Below are 21,229 nucleotides of genomic sequence, written 5' to 3'. Positions count from 1 at the left end.
GTGGGGAATTTTTTTTCTTATTCTCGAAAATTTCTTAAATCACGCAGGCACCTACTTCTGAATTCCGATTATGCAGTTATTCTTTTTTTTTTTCTTTTGAGATGAATTATAGTTTAAGTAGCCAATAAAGTTGCAAAATCTTATAAGATGAATAAATTAAAGAGCATTTTTATTTATCTGAACTGCAATATCTATACAGTGTATCAATTTTGTCACAGTGTATTAAAGCAATCAGTTATTACATAAGAAAAAATAAAATACATTTAATTTACACAAACTGTACAAGAGTTTGAATGTACATCAACCACTGGTTGAAATGAAATGAATCTGTACTGCAACTTCTGATGATTTTTGCTGAATTTTTTATTCACGCAGAAACGGTAGCTTACCAACACTCGTACCGCCACCTGGCACTATGTTGGGGACCGCGAGCTTGACGAAACTCGAAACGGGCCTCGGTTTTTTCTTGTTCAGTTTCTGAGGAAGGATTTGAAGTCTAGGGTTCGAATCGGTTCCCGAGTTTTCAGCAGCTAACTGATAACTCTCGACCAGCTCAAGTTGTCGAGCAACAATTTCGGATCGCCTCGGCAGAAGTTCCACTGGCTCACCGCCCGGTATCACTATGTACTCTATCGCAAGTCGCACTTCCTATAATTCCCAAAAAAAAAATCAAGATAAGTCGCTCAGAAATAGCGAAATGTTTTACAAGACACGGTTTTTTTATCGAACAAATGGAATAAAAATAGAAGGCATGCATTTTTCACGAAATTTTTTCAAGAAAATTGATTATATATTCGGTGTCGTGCAGATGACTTCACCGGAAATCGTGAGTTCCATGTCGTACTAAATATAATTCAAGACCCACTATTGTATCGTAAAAAAAATTAAAAAAAAAAAAAAAGAATTAAATAAAATAAGAGAGAAAGTTATGCACCTCCAAGGCATCAATCTCCTCCAATGATGGCTTTCTCTTCGGCATGTCATCTTCAATCTCGATATCGAGAGAATTTCCGATCGATTGCTTTTGAGTAGAGCTAAATTTATCCATACCAAGAATCATTCGCACCGCCTTCACCATTTGCGCCATTGCAGTCGACTGCAATTTTTTAACCAAAATATATTGACCATTAAAAAAACAAAAAAAAAAAAAGAATCATCTTTACACGGGGGTAGTAAAAATTACGAGAATACCTTGATAACAAATACAGGCAACTGATGAAACTTCGCCACACCACGAATCCAAGGATTCTGTTTCATTTCATGACTCGATGCCAAAATAGCATCTGCAGCTCCAATATCATCGGTTATGTCGATTTTATCCTCGATCCCCATCACAGCCGCTACTTGTAGCAAATCTGTTTCTTGGATCTGAAAGTTATAATAATATATCATTACTCCTCGATCATATTTCGTATATAAAGAAAAAACGAAACCTTATGTCAAAAAACGCACCTTGTAAGTGTATACGTATAACGGGTATGTATTTTTGCTATTTTTGCTCACAGGCACGTTAGATACGACTTTCTTGGGCTTAGGGTAGTGCACTTCGTCTTTCTTGACAGGCTCTTCATCGGTCTGCTCTTTTTCGTCGACTGTCACTTTCGCCTCTTCCACATGGTCTTCTTTAATTGGTTGACTCGATTTCGATGAATTGTTAGCTTCAGGTTCTATTCTTTTGTTGACTTTAGTCAACCGGGATTTTCTCGGTGCCACCTCAGCATCTCTAATGCAATCTTCTTCAGTTAGTTGATTCGGTATTGAAGAATTACTAGCTTCATCGTTTACACGTCGGATTTCAAACAACGGGGATTTTCCTGACATATAAAAACGGAACTTTTCAGTAGGTGACGATTAATTCATAAATTAAAAAAATAATAAAAATAATAATAACTAAATACCCGCCAGCAAAGCATCCACAGTGGCATCTAGTCTATGATGAACGTGACACTCGGTTTTGGAGATCATCTCAACCGCACATGTAAACGAAGGAGGTCCTTTTCTTTCGAGTATAGTTTTCTGCACTTTCCTCTTTCGTGCTTCCTCGTCGCCCAAAGTAACACTCTGTTTTTCGAACGATAAGTAGAAAAAATATTATTTATTCGATTTTTTTTAATCGGAAATATTTTTTTAAATAATCGTACGTTTCCCACACCTCTATTCCACCGACAAGGATCTGCAAAGAAGGATTCTTTATAATGCTCTCTATCGTAATCCCGTGAGCCGTGCCAACAAGCTGTACTCCTCTTTGAGCAATTGTACTAGCAGCCAACGCCTCGAGCTCCGTTCCAATTTCATCGATTATAATAGTTTCCGGCATGTGGTTTTCAACCGCTTCGATCATCACCTGCTCAGAAGGGTAAATTAGTAAAATCTTCCGGCGAAGCGTAATACAAACACGAGGTGGGCTAATCCAGCACTCACATTATGCTGCATGTGAACATTAGGTACTTGCATCCTTCTAGCACGTCCGATACCCGAATGAGGCACATCCCCATCGCCACCTATTTCATTCGACGTATCGACAATAACTACTCGTTTTCTCTGGTCATCGGCCAATATTCTCGCAGTTTCTCTGCAAGAAATCCGACAAGAGTTAACCAACTTGATTACTATTACTATTATTTTATCGAAGTTATCATTGGCACATTTTACTAGATATATTACCGTAAACGAACAAAACGAGAATCAAGAAACCATTTTTAACATATTGTCGTACATGTTATTCAGTGATCGAGACAACGCATACCTGATTAAGGTTGTTTTGCCAACTCCAGGCGGTCCGATGACCAAGATGGACCCACCACTTTCGACGAGGTCCCGTATAATTTCAGCGCTTCCGGAAACAGCTCGACCCACACGACAAGTAAGGCCGATAATTTGCATTTTCCGATTTCTAATTGCACTTATACGATGTAGAGAGTGATTAATCCCCGAACGATTGTCATCGGAGAAATCACCTACCTAAACACCACCAATTAACTTCACCACTAAATTCCCACCTCACAAATAAAAAGCTTTAACACATAGAAACCACTTATTTTACATACAATATGATTTTTCACAATTATATATGATATAGATGATTAAGACAAACAACCTTTGAGATAGCATGGGTTAGATCCTCAATCTGGACCGTCTGTTCGGAGATGACCCAATCGCCGGTCGGAAATCGAGCGAGGGGTTTCCTTCCCAAGTCCATAACAACCTCAATCAGCTGCATAATGTCCTCGTGCCTGAAAAGCTCCTGCCTCATCCTCAAAGGCACAATTTCAAGAAACAAATCCATGTCGGAAGTTGCGGCCATCTCATCGCCGGAACTCGAAGTGGAGGCCGTGCTGGAAGAAAACGAGAAGAACCCATTACCCGCCGTGGAAAAATTCATCGGCCGGCGAATCTCCGGCGCCATGGACGACGAGATCCTCCCGGTCCTGCCACGTGCTCGACGAAATGCGGCAGAGAAAGAAGGAGCCACCGCCGACGACGACGACGCCGATCTGCATTTGTCGAGGTAGGAGAAGGTGGAATTGGGAATCTGCTGAGATGAGTGCCATGAAGTGTGCAGATCGATCAGCACGAAATGGGAATTCAAAGCTCTCATTTTTTACTTTTTTTCCTATTGAAAAAAAAATAAAACCCAGAGAAATCGAAAAGTTTGATTGGTTGTTGGGAATTAAAAAAAAAAAGAGAGAGTGGGATTTTGTTGATGAGGGAAAGAGAAGATTCGTTTGGATCTTCTCCTATGGGATTGGAGAGAGGAGAGAGAGAGAGAGATCAATTGGAAGAGAAAGAAAGAAAATTCAGCAACAAAGTGTGAAGCTTGTCCACATGAAATTCAAAGTGTGCCACGTGGGCGGCTCTTTCGAGCCACACGTTGGATTGCGTTCGCGACTAATACACACTTTTCCTTGTCTGAAATTTAAGCAATGTTGACATAGCTTATTATTGTAACTGAAATGCTATTCATAGAACAACTTTTACCGGCTTGCAGTGCGACTTTATTTTATTTGTAACTTTTTTTAAGAAAATTCAAAATCCTCTCAAACCCTATCCAAGGTTCTTCGAGTTCTTGCGGATTAAACGAGCAATTCAACAACGATTTAAGGTAAAATTCGAACTCGAAATCGTTAACCCAATGTTTTATAGTAGTATATTAACAAATTTCGTCGAAAATCTATACGTTTTCAGTATTTTGAAAACATTCGAAACTTTTCGGAAATAAAGTTACATTTCCTGTAGAAACTCACGAAATTAAGGGGCTAATTTCGTGAGTTTTTACACGAAATTAGCTTATTTGTTTGTTTTTCGTACGTTTCGTGCACAATTATACTAAACAAAAGCTTACATTTCGTGAGATTTCTCACGAAATGTAAGCTTTTGTTTCGTATAATTGTGCACGAAACGTATGTGTTTTGGCAGTTTTACTGTCATTTCGTGGACAAACACACGAAATTAGTGCTTGTATTTCGTGTGTTCTTACACGAAATGGAAGCACTAATTTCGTGTGTTTGTCCACGAAATGACAGTGAAATAGCACGGTTCATTTTTTTTTTAAGATTTGTTTTATTTATTATTATTATTTAGACTGACGTTAATAGTGTTTTATTTAACAGATGGCAGGCAAAGGGAAATCAAGGGCAACTATGCGAGCAGTTCGTGAACAGGCTGAACATCAAGAGCGCGAGCGCATGACTATGTCTACACGACGTAGGCGAGAGGCTGAGAGAGCTGGTGAAGCCAGATCATCAGTTCCACATCCCGATGTTGGATCTTCTCGTGCTACGGAGGAGGAGGAAGAAGAGGAGGATGCTGTGGACCCCGTTCACGAGACTGAGGTTGTAGCTTGTGGAGGTCGTGGAGGCCGAGGACGGGGCCGTGGAGGTCGTGGTGGTCGACCTCATACTTGAGTCAATCCGGATGTGCTAGATGGTCCGCTTCCCGATGGCCCGCGGGATCCGTCTTTGATACCGAGTTTCAAGTCGCACGTAGCGGCATATATTTGGAGGGGAGAAGTAAGTTAATTACTTGTTTTAATTTTAATATTATAATTTTTGTACGAGTGCTGGAAGCGTGGGGGCCCCACATGGAGGATGATACAGGGACAGTTGTTGATGCCCGACACGCCCATGAGACGCCGAGTTCAGATATACCTGGTGTTTCTCCTCGGATCTATTTTATTCCCCGACAAGACATGTGATCGGGCGAAACCGTGGTATATGCACGTGCTCGAGGATTCAGTGCTTGATCAGGTCGGCACGTATTCGTGGGGTTCGGCCTGTTTGGCCAATCTATACAGAGAGTTGGGTATATGCAGCCGAGCACAGTCGAGGGGCTTGGCGGGTTGCACCACCCTTTTTCAGGTAAATTTTAATATATTTTGAACTTATTTTGTTCATTTTAATAAATTTTAATATATTTTAATAAATTTTAATATATTTTGTAAATTTTAATATATTTTAATAAATTTTAATATCTTTAAATAAAATATTACAGTGCTGGATATACGAGTATTTCCCGAGATTCCAGCCGCCGGAGGAGAGCGAGCGCTACCGCGAGTTTCAGCCTGATGCAAGAGGTGGAACCCGCCGCCAAAAGCGGGCACGCTCGAGCATATTCGAGGTTTACTCGACAATATGACAGCGGATGATGTAAGTCTTTTATATTTATGTATTTATATTTTTTTAAATATGAATTTTTTGGTTTGTTTGTAGTTTGTTTAAATATGAATTTTTTGATTTATGTATTTATATTGTTTTCTGTTTAGGTCGAGTGGCTACCGTATGGTTGGGATATACACGAGAGTATCCCTCGTACGTTGTATCATGGCACGATCCAGTACATGTGGGTCGTAGAGCCGTATATGCCTGATCGTTGTGTCCGACAGTTCGGGTGGGTTCAGGATATACCGCGCGGCTTGATTCCATCGATGGAGCCACGTTCACGCGGTCCCAAAGGAGGTACATCGTACAAAGTCAACTACCCATTTCCGGGTGGGATGTGGGACATGGTCCAGGCTCATTCCATTCGTGTCAACGCATACAAGACAACACGACAACGGGGGGAAGTCGACGAGCACTACATGGAGTGGTACACCGATCGGACTCATCCGAAGATCAACAACCCCGACGTAGGCCCGACTCCAGTGCATCGAGAGAATGTGAGGCCACCACATCAGCCGGCTTATTACCACATAGTACGTGCACTGTACCCGATCACCAGGAGCACTGGACAGGACTGGATGCAGCAGTTTGCCGATTTACGTGCCGATCTTGGAGATATTATGCAGCCCGCCGCCCGATATATTGGCATCCACCATGACAACGACAACGACGACGACGATGACGATCATGATGTGCAGCCGCCGAGGAGAGCGAGGCGGTAGTTTATCGATTTTTTTATGAACTATTTAATTTTAAAGTTTATTTTATTATTATTAGGACTATGCATTTTTATTATTGTTAGGAACTATTTAATTTAATAATTTATTTTTATTTTTATTAGGAACTAATTATTTTACTAATTTTGTTTATTATTATTACGAACTATTTAAGTTACTAGTTTGTTGTTTTGTATTTTAATTCACTAGTTTTATGATTTGAATTTAGAAACTACGTACAACTGAAGCAATTAAAGTACATATTTAAACAATCTTACAAATTTAATCATTCCAAAAACATAGGTTAAACATATAAAATGCAAAACACAACGCTACAAATTTAAATATTCCAAAACATAAGTTTGAATGCAAAATTAAAATAAATACAAATTTAAACATAAGTTAAACTTTCAAATACCCGGCAGATGGTTATGATTACCATTACTCACACTCAATCGCCATAATCCATCCTCCGTTGATTTTTTGCCAATTAACCTGAACGGACAAGAACGTTTCTTTAATAGTACGTGTCGTCCAGATTGATATCTTGCACACGTTAAAACATGATATTTTTCTGATTTACAATGATTAATCAGTCGATGATTATGACTAATTGTTGTGTCTTTTGCCCACATAATTAACGCTTGTCTACTATCACACACAATACCACGTTCAAAGAAGTGACTATGATCGTGAGATTGTTCTCTTAGTTCCTGCATAAATATTTAAAATTAAAAGACAATATTTAAGGGATTTCGTAGAAAAACATACGAAATGTAAGCTACATTTCGTGTAAACACACACGAAATAAGAGCTTTCATTTCGTAGGTTTTACCACGAAATGGAAGCTTCAATTTCGTATGATTGTATACGAAACAAACAACAAACGATTTTAAGACATATTTCGTATAGTGTTACACGAAATGAAAGCATATATTTCGTGTGTTATAACACGGAATGTCTAAAAACGTTGGAAATGAAAACAAACGTGTATTTTCACCTCAAAATCGAAGCCGTTGTCATCCATGTCGATAATACTTGTGCTCTAACTGATATTGGTCGAAAAATTACTAAAATTGAAAAATTTCAAGAATAAAAAGTTGAGAGTGTTTTAGAGGGGATTTGGATAAGATTTGGAAAAGAAAAAAAAAATGAATTATTTTGCACTGCGAGTGGTAAAAACCGCACTGATAATAGCAAACCCCTTATTGTAATCAAATTATCAAAATAAATAGAGTAAATTCTACTATGGATTAGTATCATTTTATCATTTTCTACAGTCAATTGCATCAATTTGCTCTATGTACTTGAAAATATGTCGTAATGTGGCCCTTGGTGTTGGTTGTCACATCTAACTTTAACACCGTTTGATTTAAGCTCTGAAATGACACAAACAACCATCTCTCCCAGTTAAAATAATTATTCAAAAAACAAAAATTAAAATAATAAAAAAATCAAGACAGCGAGAAAATATATTTCTGGACGCCAACCACAATTTATTTTTTATTTTTTTAATAATATTTAAACTGGGAGGGTGGCTTTTTTGTAACTTTCATAATTAGATCAAACGGTGTTAAGGTCAAAGGTCTGAAAACTAACGGCGATGGCCATATTGAGACAATTTTTTAAGTATAGGGGGGCAAATCGATGAAATTGAGAGTAGAAGGGGATAAAGTGATATTGAACCAAAGTACAAGGGGAAGTAGAATTTACCCAAATAAATAAATAAATCATACTAAGGCTTAGTCTCACTTTGCACCCTCGAAGCAAATTAATAGCATTATGATCCCTCGAAACACAATATATCATGATTCATGCATAAGTGCCCACATGAGTTCGTAAAGCTAATAAACGTAATTTAATATTTTTAGTGATATTTAAAAATTATATTTTTTATCACAAAAATATTTTACGAAAAATAAAAATCCTTTAGCTATTCCATTATCAAGTTATATGAAAATCATATTCTCTTCCAAATATTTATACCTATTATTTCCACCAATTACAATAAAAGATTTATCAATTGAGTGATAAAAGTTTATTTATTTTGTAAGAAAATATTTTTTTTTTCAATTATCCGTTGTGGTTTTTATTTTATCGCACTTTGTGCGCTCGAAATTAGGTTGAAGGTTGAAGAAAATAACAATTTAATTTACTATTTTGCTCCCGAAAAAAAAAAACCCAATAAAAATGAATTATGCTTTATTAGTGGAAAAATCGGGTCTATTATATGCTACACCGAGTGAAATGCACCGGGTAGATCTTTACCATTTATATACACACAAACACACTCACACACCCACATTGGTGTGTGTAGATCAACGATAAAAAATCAACCATTGTAGTCTTCACGGGGTGTAGCATAGAAATAACCGAAAATCGAATTAGGATTCCGTAAATTGGGTTGTTCCCAAAATTACCTACTAGAATCAGACAACTCGTTTTTACCATTTTTGGTAACTTTTATTATTTTCCTAGTTTAACTAGTATTTCACCCGTGCGATGCACGGGGCATTGAGTTCTAACAAATATTTGATAATAAAAAAGTTCTTAAAATAGTAAGATGAATGGTTGATATGCAATACAAAATATTAGAAAAATGTTTAATGAAAAAATATTTCGTATGGTGTAAGTGATCAATTAAGCCAAAATAAGTGGAAAATTTTAAGATCGAAGGTTTTTTTTCCGCATACAAAGAGTGAATACATTGTTGGTCCCAAACTTGTACAACCATAACGACCAATTAATTCAAATTCTTAATTTGATCCAAACAATTATTGTTATTGCGTTTGATAACATCCGACCGCCCTAACGCATGGATCCAATACAATGCGAGTAACCTACATATTATGTACAGTGGTCATACGAAATAACTAACAATTACCAAAACAACAACAATATAAATTTTTAATGAAATAAAATCATTTTACACTAAATTTACCTCGATAAAAAATCTTGAGTGGAATCGATAGTAAATTCATAGTACAATACAATTACGAATAACCATACAAATAAGTAATAAAAAATTAAAGGTTGTTATTTAATAATGTATACAATTTTACATAGTTACCTTAATATATGCTGAAAAGTTTCCAGATGTACCACATTGTTTCTAATGTTGGTCGTATCGTCAGATTCCTACTTGATAAAAATCTTACATAGGGGTTATTTAATTGAACATGTTGCACACCAGATTGGGATAAACAAACTCGATAAGATCCAAAAAATGAATCGAAAGAATCACGAATCAGCACGTCATCGTTAATTTCAATTCCAGTACTGTTTTATTAATATTAATCCTAATCATAATCCTCAATTTATTTTATTCTACACCCAATAAAATACACCTGGTAGATCTTTACTATTTATATGCCCACAAACACACAAAAACACACATATTGGTGAGTCGATCAACGGTAAAAAAATCACCCGATGTAGTCTTCATCGGCTGTAGCAGAGAAATAACTCATAATCCTCATACTATTACTAATACTAATAATATTATTACATATATCATATGATAATGCTAAATTTAATATACTAATGTCAATATTAATACTAATATTAATATATCAATAACAATAACAATACTAATACCAATAAAAATACCAATATCAATACCAATACTAATACCAATACCAATACCAATACCAATACCTATACCAATACTAAAACCAAAACCAACACCAACACCAACACCAACACCAACACCAACATCATTACCATTATCATTATCAATAACATTTCCATTACCGTTACCATTGCCCTTACCATTGCCGTTAAAATTGCCATTACTATTACCATTACTATTACCATTATCAATATCATTATCATTGCCATTACATGTACCATTATCAATACCAATAAAAATACTAATACCAATATCAATACCAATACTAATACCAATATCAATACCAACACAAATATCAATACCAATACTAATATCAATATCAATACCAATACTAATACCGATGCCAATATCAGTATCAATACTAATACCAATACCAATAGAAATATCAATAACAATAACAATACCATTACCAATATTGATGATGCTAGAGATAGATCACCTTAGAGAGTTGAAGTAGGATGAGCTAGAAGAGCAGAGTGGATCACTGGCTCACGAGCTTGATGACCTTGAGATACCTGCGATCATAGAACACGTGAACTAGGCCGGGGGTTGATCCGGCGGAAACCCCTCCGACGCTCAAGTCAGACGTGCGGATAGTGGAAATAGTCCAGAGAATACAGTTGGTAGTATTGCTCAGTTAATAGGACATACCTTAAGGAATGAGTTCAAACATTTATTTATAGCTTAGTTGAGATTGTCGGGCTCAAACCTTACTTGAAGGTGATGGGGCCTCGGTGATAGTGGTCTTAAGTATTGGGTTCGTGGCCCATTAGATAAAGAAATTGTAGGCCCATTGGGTTGGCCCAACTAGGCATATCATTAAGCCCCCCACTCTCAAGTCGATGTGGGGGCCATGTCGAAATGGGTTCTCGATCGTGTCGAGAGTAAAAATTGTAGTGGTCTTTCTTTGGCATATGGCCTGATGGTGTGGGAAATCGCGTTGGAGCGTGTGTCGGAGGGGCGTGAAGGCGCGTTGGCGCGTGGCGCGACCAAGTTGTCGCGATGTAAGTTACTTGAGTTGTCGGTGTTGTCCCACGACGATGTAGTAGCGAATTATCTCCTCGTGGGAGTTGTCTCGTCGCGGGGTAATAGAGTTGATCGAGTTATCTTCTCGTGGGAGTTGTCTCGCGATAATGTAGTAGCACGGATCAAGTAATCTCTTCGTGGGAGTTGTTATTTATTGACATTGTCAATGTTTCGACGCGTTGCTCGTATGTGTTTACATATAGCCTTGTGCGTGATGTACTTGAGGAGGGGATCAAGCTCTCAAGATTTTTTTATGGGGATCGTGCCCCTTGTTAGACCTCATAGGTTGTAAGTATGTTTGGACCGTGGCCACGTTTTAATGAAGGACTCGTCGAAAGCAAGTAGAAAAATTTGAGTAATCAAGCTGGCCAGGCTATATAGATTCCCATAATATCTCTAAGTGTTTCTAAGGTTGTAATCGTGCTAACTTGAGCTTGCGACTGTGTAGTGAATTGCGAGCGAGTTGTCTCCTCGAGAGAGTTATCTTGCAGTGAAGTTGTAGGAGCATTGGATGACGCGCGACTGAGGCGCGTGCGGATTGAGGTCGCTCAGAGCGAGTTGTCTCCTCGTGGGAGTTGTCTCACAGCGAGTCTTTTTATCGAGTGAAGTGGATGCACGTGGGAGTTGCCTTGCAACGGATTTGTAGTGCCGAGCGAGTTGACTCCTCGTGGGAGTTGTCTCGCTGCGTGTTGTGGTACCGAGCGAGTTGGCTCCTCGTGAGTGTTGTCTCGCTACGGGTTGTAGTACCAAGCGAGTGGTCTCCTCGTGGGAGTTATCTCGCTGTGGTTTCGTAGACCCGAGGGAGTTGGCTCCTCGTGGGAGTTGCCTCGCAACGGGTTATAGGACGAAGCGAGTGGTCTCCTCATGGGAGTTATCTTGTTGTGGTTCCGTAGACCCGAGGGACTTGGCTCCTCGTGGGAGTTGCCTCGCAACGGGTTATATGACCGAGCGAGTTATCTTCTCGTGGGAGTTGTCTCGCTACGGGTTGTAGTTCCGAGCAAGTTGGCTCCTCGTGGGAGTTGTCTCGCTGCGGGCTCTTAATACCAATGGAGTTGGCTCATCATGGGAGTTGTCTCGCAATGGTTGTAGGACGGAGCGAGTGGTCTTATCGTGGGAGTTATCTCGCTGTGGTTTCGTAGACACGAGGGAGTTGGCTCCTCGTGGGAGTTGTCTCGCTGTGGGTTGGTAGTTTTGAGCGATTTGTCTCCTCGTGGGAGTTGTCTCGCAAGCACCCCACTCTCGAATCGATATGGGAGCCAAGTCAAAAAAGGTACTGATCGTGTCGAGAGTAGATCGGTGTTGTTGTGTTCCGTTAGTCGTTGGAATGCGTGGAGGAATAATAATTTTTATTTTCTCTCCGAAGAACGAGCGTTATAGGGTTGGGCGCGTTGGAATCCTTGCGCGATTTGGTAGAGCGCTTTGAGTTTCCCGCCCGATGTGGTGGTGCGCAGTGGATGTCACGCGCAAGTAAGTGAGTAGAGGGAGGCGTGCACGCGAATTGATGGTCGTAATTCCGAGCGAGTTGTATCGCAACGGCTGTGGAGCGACGCGCGTATCTAGGACGCACGTGTGGATCGATGTCGCACGGTAAAGGGTCACGTGGGTTGTGGTCGCACGGTAGAGGATCACGTGGATCGAAGTCGCGGGCGCGAATAGAGTTCCCACGGTGGAGGAGTGGTTGGGGAGAAAGAGTGCGCGCGCATAGCGCGGATAGAGATGTCGGCGCGGGAATGCCGAAGATGCCTCCACGTTGCGGCGTGCAAATGGCGAGATGCGCGCGCGTTGGGGCGTGCGATTGATGGAGATGCGGCCGTGTAGAGACGCGCGACTAGAGACGGAGACAGGCATGCGAAACGCAGAGACTCGCGCGCAACTGAAGCGCCACCGTCGCTCCCAAGCGCCACCATCTCCCGGCCGCCACCAGCAACCGAATCACCCTCGTCGTCCCCCATCGCCACCACCAGCCGGCCGCCAACAGCCACCGAATCACCCTCGTCGCCCTCAATCGCCACCACCGGCCGACCACCAACAGCCATCGAATCACCGTCGTCTACCCCAATCACCACCACCAGCCGACCGCCAACAACCACCGAATGGAGACGGAGCTTCATCTTCGTTCTCGGCATTTTTTAGAGTGTGATGACGAAGATGCCGAGGTGGATCCGGCGTCGGCTGGACTTGGTGATGCCGAGAATGATCCGATGCCTCACCTTCGTCTTTCTTCGCCTCTTCCAATCATGTTTTCGGTCGGAATTTGCAAGTTGCAGCGGCACTTTGGGGTGGCGAGGTGGATCCGGCGTCGGTATGATTGATTACTCTGTTTTAGTCGTGTTGTTGGGGTCTTCTTCTCATTACTTCTCATTACGAGTCAACGTTAGTTTTGTAATGTTGTTTAACCATTCCGTAATCTGTTATTCATCGAATTATTATATTTGCCAACAACTCTCCATAGCTGATTTTTTTTTATCACATACGTGTGAGTTTGACTTTAGACTAACTATAATAAATAATTCCTCTCATTAGATGTTGTTCCCTTAACGACGAATGCTAAGTGATGGAAAATGAAGGAAGATCTTAGGAAGATAAGAGAGTCTGTAGAAAAATACCTTTATTGCTTAAGTTGGATTTGTTGTTGGATCCTTACAAATGAGGACCCTATCCTATTTATATTAGACCACCTCCTTAATTGACGGTGGAGATCTATTTGATCTAATGGTTGGTTGGGAGTTGTTCACTAGAACACGCCAAAGAATTCCTATAAAATATTTACAAGGGAGGGTTCTAGAATATTTTCTAGAATCCTCCAAGAATCTCTACTTTTCTATATATTTGTGCCAACTTAAGCTAACCCTACTTCTTAACTTCCCAACCCAAGGGAAACTGGCAAAGGGTTGGGCCAAAACTGACGGGCCGTGACATCCAACTTCCTACGAGCCCCCAGAAAAACAAAATAGTATATATATATATATATATATATATATATATATATATATATATATATATATATATATATATATATATATATATATATATATATATATATATATATATATATATATATATATATATATATATATATGATATACCTAATTGGGTTGGCCCAATGGACCCCAATTTATATAATAATTAGGCCCAATACACGAAAGCCCATTCACCTACAATTGGGCCCACTACACGAAAGCCCAATCACCTTCAAAGTAAGGTTTGGGCCCAACAAAATAAGCTCAACCCAACCAACGACATATAAATAGATGTTTTACTCATTTGTTAATGTACGTTCTATAATTCACCAATGATCTAGAGTGCATATTCTCTCTACTAGTTCTGCGATACATACATCTGACTTGAGCGTCGGAGGGGTTTCCGCCGGATCAACCCCCGGCTTAGTTCACGTGTACTCATTTCGCAGGGACCTCAGGATCATCAAGTTGTCAAGCTATTGATCCGCTTTACTCTCCCAGTTCGTTTTCTACACTACCCCAGGTGATCTAAACTTTAGCATCATCAAATACCATTAAAATTAACATTACCATTACCATACTAATAATCGTAATCCTAATCCTAATTGAAATTCTAATCATAATCATAATCGTAATGCTAATGTTAATTATAATACTAATCATAATTCTAATTATAATAATCATACTAATCATTATCCTAATCATAATCATAATACTAATGCTAATGTTAATACTAATAATATTACTAATACTAATAATAATATGAATATCAATACCAATACTAATACCAATACCAATATGAATACCCATAGTACTAATTTCATTATCAATACAATTACCATTACCATTATCATTACCATTATCATAACCATTACCATTACCACTACCATTACCATTACCACTAGCATTACTATTATCATTACCAAATCTAATATACTAATGCTAATCATGATGCTAATCCTAACATAACATTAATGCTAATGTTACTACTAATCCTAATCATAATTCTAATACCAATTGTAATTATAACTATAATCCTAATCACAATCATGACCACTACCAAATCTAATATACTAATGCTAATCATAATGCTAATCCTAACATAACATTAATGCTAATGTTACTACTAATCCTAATCATAATTATAATACCAATTCTAATTATAGCTATAATCCTAATCACAATCCGGATTATAATCATAATCCTAATCATAATGCTAATGCTAATCTTAATCCTAATACTAACTCTAATCATAATTCTAATAATAATAATAATACTGATCCTAATTCTTATCCTAATAAAAATCGAAATATGCTAATGATAACGCTATTCTTAATACCAATCCTAATATGCTAATGCTACTGCTAATCGTAATCCTAATTATAATCATAATGCTAATACTAATACTAATTATAATCATAAAGTTAACCCTAATACTAATATGTAGACTAACATTAATCATAATAATCTACTGCTAATGCTAATATTAATGCTAACAGAATACTAATATTCATACCATTACTAATACAAATAATAATATTAATACTAATACAAATACTAATACCAATACCAATACCAATACCCATACTAATACCAATACCAATATTAATATCAATACCAATACCAATATCTTATATATAAAAGAAAGAAACGCTAGGGCAACCCTAAGAAACCCTAATGTCATATTTGTAATTTTTTTTTCAATTTTTATCAAACTTTTATCTCCTTAATATTATTTTAAATATTATTTTCGAATTTTATCATATTTGTATCCCCTAAATATTATTTTAAATATTATTTTTTAGTTTTATCAGATTTTTGTCTCCTAAATATTATTTTTTTATTTTTATCAAATTTTTATCTCCTAAATATTATTATAAAGAATATTTTTTAATTTTATCAAATTTATATCTCCTAAATATAATTTTAAATATAATTTTCAACTTTTAGCAGATTTTTATCTCCTACATATTATTTTCGAATTTTATCAAATTTATATCTCCTAAATAATATTATAAATATTTTTTCGAGTTTTATCATGTTTTTATTAGTTTTTTATCTCCTCAATATTATTTTCAATTTTTATCTCATTTTTGTCTCCTAAATATTATTTTCGATTTTTATCTCCTAAATATTATTTTAAATAATAATTTTGATTTTAATCATATTTTATCTCCTAAATATTATTCTAATTATTATTTTCATATTTTATCAACTTTAATCTCATTAACATTATTTTAAATATTATTTTCGATTTTTATCAAATTTTTATCTCCTAACTATCATTTTAAATTTTATTTTCGATTTTTATCAGATTTTTATCTCCACAATATTATTTTTTGATTTTTTATCAAATTTTTATCTCCTAAATATTATTTTAAATATTATTATCGATTTTCATCAAATTTTTATCTCCTAGATATTATTTATAATAATCTGATTTTCGATTTTTACAAAAAAGGGTAAATAAATTTGATTTTCATACCTAGCGGATTTTGAGACATCGTTTTACAGAATGTCTGCAACATTTGAATTTTATTTCTTCCCTACCTAAGGCTTCTTTTTTTGGTAACCCGACTTAAGATTTTGTTTCTTATCTTCTTCTTCATCCTATTGACTGTGTGGTAATTAGTTTACATCTTTTTCCATCATGGCTTATAGGTAATTTCATTTTGTTAAATTATGTGTTTCATTAATTTATACCAAAGATTTCAAATTTTATGTATAACAATTATTTCATTTTATATGTTATTGGACATGTTATTGAAAGGGATGATTTGAGAGAATTAACCAAAAATGGGCGGAGCCACAAGCTATTGGAAGTCGACATTCAAGACTTATTGTTTGTATGCGATATTTAATTTATAGTTTATATTTATTTTTGTTTCTTAATTTTCCAATTGTTAATTCCAGTGGCAAAACAGCCTTAAAATGAGGCAGTGGAGAAGGGTTTAGTTCCGATGCAAGATGTATAGATGGTCTTTTACGATGGTATGTTGTCGATAGTTTAGTTTTGATTATGTTAACTAAGTTATTGAATCTAATTACTTTTAAGTTCAACATGAAAGACATAGTTGATGATTTTTTTCCTGGTTCAAATTTTCAATCTACTGGTATTAGCTGATTCAATTCATTTGGAAAATTATTCAACAGCAAAGTTATTATTTTTTTTTTTTTTGTGTGTAGTATACTTAATAATGTTCCACTGATGAATTATTAATGAATGATTATAAAAGAATTTTGATCATACGATACATCAAACGTTTGTTTATATTCTTACAACATCAAAACAATGCAATTTGTTGTCCCGTGCATCGCACGGGTACAATTACTAGTTAATACTAATATTAATACTAATACTAATACTAATACTAATACTAATACTAATACTAATACTAATACTAATACTAATACTAATACTAATACTAATACTAAAATTAATACTAATAATAATACTAATACTCATACTGATACTAATACTAATACTAATACTAATACTAATACTATTACTAATACTAATACTAATACTAATACTAATACTAATAATAATACTAATACTAATACTAATACTAATACTAATACTAATACTCATATTAATATTGTTACTGATACTAATACTAATCCTGATATTGGTACTAATAATGCTACTGATACTGATAATAATACTAATACTGATATTGTACTAATACTAATACTAATACTAATACTAATATTGATACTGATTTTAATACTAATGCTGAAAAAATGGGTGTTAAGGTCAAAGGTCTGAAAACTAACGGCGATGGTCATATTGAGACAATTTTTTAAGTTCAGGGGGCAAATCGATGAAATTGGGAGTAGAAGGGGATAAAGTGATATCGAACCAAAGTACAAGGGGGAAGTAGAATTTACCCAAATAAATAAATAAATCATACTAAGGCTTAGTCTCACTTTGCACCCTCGAAGCAAATTAATAGCATTATGATCCCTCGAAACACAATATATCATGATTCATGCATAAGTGCCCACATGAGTTTGTAAAGCTAATAAACGTAATTTAATATTTTTAGTGATATTTAAAAATTATATTTTTTATCGCAAAAAATATTTTACGAAAAATAAAAATCTTTTAGCTATTCCATTATCAAGTTATATGAAAATCATATTCTCTTCCAAATATTTATACCAAATATTTATACCTAATATTTCCACCAATTACAATAAAAGATCTATCAATTGAGTGATAAAAGTTTATTTGATTTTATTTTGTAAGAAAATATTTTTTTTTTCAATTATCCGTTGTGTTTTTTATTTTATCGCACTTTGTGCGCTCGAAATTAGGTTGGAGGTTGAAGAAAATAACAATTTAATTTACTATTTTGCTCCCGGAAAAAAAAACCCAATAAAAATGAATTATGCTTTATTAGTGGAAAAATCGGGATATATGCTACACCGAGTGAAATGCACCGGGTAGATCTTTACCATTTATATACGCACAAACACACTCACACACCCACATTGGTGTGTGTAGATCAACGATAAAAAATCAACCATTGTAGTCTTCACGGGGTGTAGCATAGAAATAACCGAAAAATCGAATTAGGATTCCGTAAATTGGGTTGTTCCCAAAATTACTAGACCTACTAGAATCAGGCAACTCGTTTTTACCATTTTTGGTAACTTGTATTATTTTTCTAGTTTAATTAGGGTTTCAGTTTGATTAGAGTTTCAGTTTTATTAGTATAAATAGATGCATTATGCTTAGGGGTGGAAATCGGACGGATCGGATCGGAATCCACCCCTTCGGAAAATTTCCGATTTTTTTTCGGAAGTGAAAAATCACTTCCGATTCCGATTCCGAAAATTTCGGAATGCTAAAGGTCGTTCCGATTCCGATTCCGAAAAAAAAAATCGGAATTCTGGAATTTTCGGAAACATCGTTGATTATGCCCGACGACTGAAGCACGGAAGAAAAGCAACGGCCACGGCGGAGATTTATAGAGAATAACGATAGCTTTTGGCAGCAACTCCGGCAATCTTGATAGAAAAAAGACTGTGGTATTTTGCAGCAATTCCAGCCTCTGTTTCGCGAAGGAAAGATATGGAAGTTAGGTGTTATAACTCATATGGTAGAGAAGAAGAGTCGGCGGTCGAAAGAAAAGAAAAAAAAAAAGTTCAGAGAGGGAGCTATGAGTGGTGTAGAAGAAGAAGAAAAAAAAAGTTCAAAAGAGGGAGATGTGAGCGGCGCAAGAAGAGGAGGAAGAAATTAGGGTTTTATTTTAAGTTTGTGGTATTTACTGTTTAGTCCTAAAATTCTAAATGTTCAATATTTAGACTCATCAGTTTGCTAAAGTGGGCTGCCTTGCTAAAGTGGGCTTTTCAAAACCTAACTAGAAGCAATAGTAAATTAGTAATGAAGAAATATTAATAAATTTTGGAAAATTTCGGAAAATTTCGGAAATATTATCGGGAATTTCGGAATTATTTTCGGATCGGAATTCGGAAATTCCGGATAATTCATATACAATTCCAATTCCGATCCGATTTTTTCGGAAAAAATCGGAAATCGGAATTTCGGAATTCGGACTACAAAAATTCGTTCCAAAATCGGAAAAAATCGGATCGGATTCGGCGGAAATCGGAAATTTCGTTCCGATTTCCACCCCTAATTATGCCTTTATTTTCAGAGATTTTTTTTTTCGAATTTTAATACTTCAAAGTTTTCTCTATTTTGTAGTGATTCCAGAGTTTTCGGTGGATTACAAATGTTCTTTTATTCTATAGGATTAATTCGTTGTAATTTATTGTTCACTTCCGCTCTGCGTCAAAAATTGACCCCGTGGATGTAGTATACTCTCAATCTCAAGCTCGAATTCGTTTACACTCATTTAACTTCAAAATTTTTAGTATTTTTCATGCAGAATTGGTCCATTCTTTTTCCTCTTTAGGTCCTAAAATCATTATCAAAAGACCAAAAAGTAATAATCAAGTATATTAAGTAATAAACTTGCTCATTTAAACAAACTATTTACATATAAATTTACAATTAAGTGGCAAATTAACACATATGTACAACATACATACCTATCCTGTACAGTATATATACTATATCTAAAAATCATTCCCAACCCATTAGTTTCTTTCTTACACAATCCTTAATCTCGTTTCTCGTCGCCGATAAACAATCCCATTCGTCCAACAAGATTCTATACACCTCCCATTCTCGTTCTCCGATTATATGTCTACCTATCTCCACCTAAAAAAAAATCGAAACAGAAGCAGCGAAAACTATTAAAATTAGTGCCAAGTAAAAGAAGAAATAATTGAAAATAGTTAACGGAGAGAATACAATGGACTCTTACCGAAAAGATGCTTATATTTAAAATGCTGAGAGCAAGGGTAATATCGTAAAAGACGAGGGGGCTGCCCCTGCCTGACAATTCGACGGGGTTAACCACAAGAAGCTCGGTATCGGGGCCTTTGCTTATTACGTCGACTTTAAGGGGGTGGATAAGCTCCATTCTCAATCTAGATGAAAGAGCGTTTCTTTTTTGTGTGTCGGTTATTTTTTTCCCGTCGGATTGCATTATGAATAATTCCATCTCGCAGTTCCCTTCCGTATTTGCGAAGAAACGGCCATATGAAACCTGACAATAGTTCGAGAAAAAAAATTAATTTTTTTTTTAATTATAAAAAAATTGTTTTAAAAAATGCAAAAGAAGGGCCTTTTTTATTTATTTATTAGCTATATAAACTCTCCTATAGTCCTATTGGTTGTGTTTTCTTTAGCTCATTTTTGCGTCTGATCTATTGTGTGCTGACCAACTGAAAATTGACACAAATACCCCTCAATAAAAACACGACCAATACAAAGGGCATCTTATTAAAGGACTTTTGTGTCATTTCAATCTAAAAAATCGCATAAAGGGTCACACATTCCACGAGAGAGTCACACAGTTAGCCAGCCCCAAGGGGTCTATTTACCTCCGACTCTCGATCACAGCGGGTTTATTATGCTAATACAAATAACAAGAGGGGTTTTTGGGCAATTAGAATAAATACAGTGGCCCCCCGAATAAAATAAAATACCTGGATGTTGTAATCTTTTAGTGTTCGCATGATATCGTAAATGAGGCCCTTGTGATCTTGGCAAAAGAACTGAACGAGTGTGTGAGAAGGGCTGAGTGTGTTATCAAACACGATAGATACAGAATCGGACGATACTACTCCGCTCGATTGTTCGTCAGAAATCGGCAGATT

The 21,229-nt window shown here is 36.3% G+C and overlaps 2 protein-coding genes and 1 long non-coding RNA gene across 3 annotated transcripts in view; 1 reads left to right on the top strand and 2 right to left on the bottom strand.

The window, feature by feature from the left end:
* Positions 1-143: 143 nt before the first annotated feature.
* SPD1 (P-loop containing nucleoside triphosphate hydrolases superfamily protein) lies at positions 144-3,911 on the bottom strand. The gene is made up of 9 exons (XM_012979521.2): positions 3,098-3,911; positions 2,747-2,961; positions 2,422-2,572; positions 2,153-2,344; positions 1,899-2,061; positions 1,453-1,814; positions 1,192-1,368; positions 935-1,096; positions 144-648 (listed from the first exon to the last, which is right to left on the bottom strand). Exons 1-9 carry the CDS (start codon positions 3,596-3,598, stop codon positions 364-366), a joined length of 2,208 nt encoding a protein of 735 aa, XP_012834975.2. The 5' UTR covers positions 3,599-3,911; the 3' UTR covers positions 144-363.
* Positions 3,912-4,025: 114 nt separating this feature from the next.
* Positions 4,026-4,999, top strand: LOC148770305 (uncharacterized). Its single transcript, XR_016031889.1, has 2 exons — positions 4,026-4,102; positions 4,611-4,999. It is a non-coding gene; the product is annotated as an uncharacterized LOC148770305 (long non-coding RNA).
* Positions 5,000-19,963: 14,964 nt separating this feature from the next.
* Positions 19,964-21,229, bottom strand: part of LOC105963455 (ACT domain-containing protein ACR10) — a 3,672-nt gene continuing 2,406 nt past the window's right edge. Inside the window, exons 4-6 of the mRNA XM_012987860.2 lie at positions 21,059-21,229; positions 20,332-20,616; positions 19,964-20,225 (exon numbers count right to left, since the gene is read on the bottom strand). The exon at positions 21,059-21,229 is cut by the window's right edge and continues 151 nt beyond it. Coding sequence (XP_012843314.2) covers positions 20,088-20,225; positions 20,332-20,616; positions 21,059-21,229 — 594 coding nt within the window. The 3' untranslated portion in view covers positions 19,964-20,087. The remainder of the gene's footprint in view (positions 20,226-20,331; positions 20,617-21,058) is intronic.

The sequence above is a fragment of the Erythranthe guttata genome, chromosome 6, assembly GCF_056151865.1.
Source record: "Erythranthe guttata isolate IM_541 chromosome 6, IM_541, whole genome shotgun sequence".
In the NCBI taxonomy this organism is placed as follows: Eukaryota; Viridiplantae; Streptophyta; class Magnoliopsida; order Lamiales; family Phrymaceae; genus Erythranthe; species Erythranthe guttata.
The sequence above is the reverse complement of the archived record's forward strand: the minus strand, read 5'-3'. Positions and strand labels throughout refer to the sequence as shown.

Coding starts and splice junctions, on each gene's coding strand:
- SPD1 (XM_012979521.2), bottom strand. CDS start 3,598: ATGAGAGCTTTGAATTCCCATTTCGTGCTGATCGATCTGCACACTTCA. Junction 2,962..3,097: donor TAACCCATGCTATCTCAAAG/GTTGTTTGTCTT, acceptor GGTGGTGTTTAG/GTAGGTGATTTCTCCGATGA. Junction 2,345..2,421: donor ATGTTCACATGCAGCATAAT/GTGAGTGCTGGA, acceptor CCTTCTGAGCAG/GTGATGATCGAAGCGGTTGA.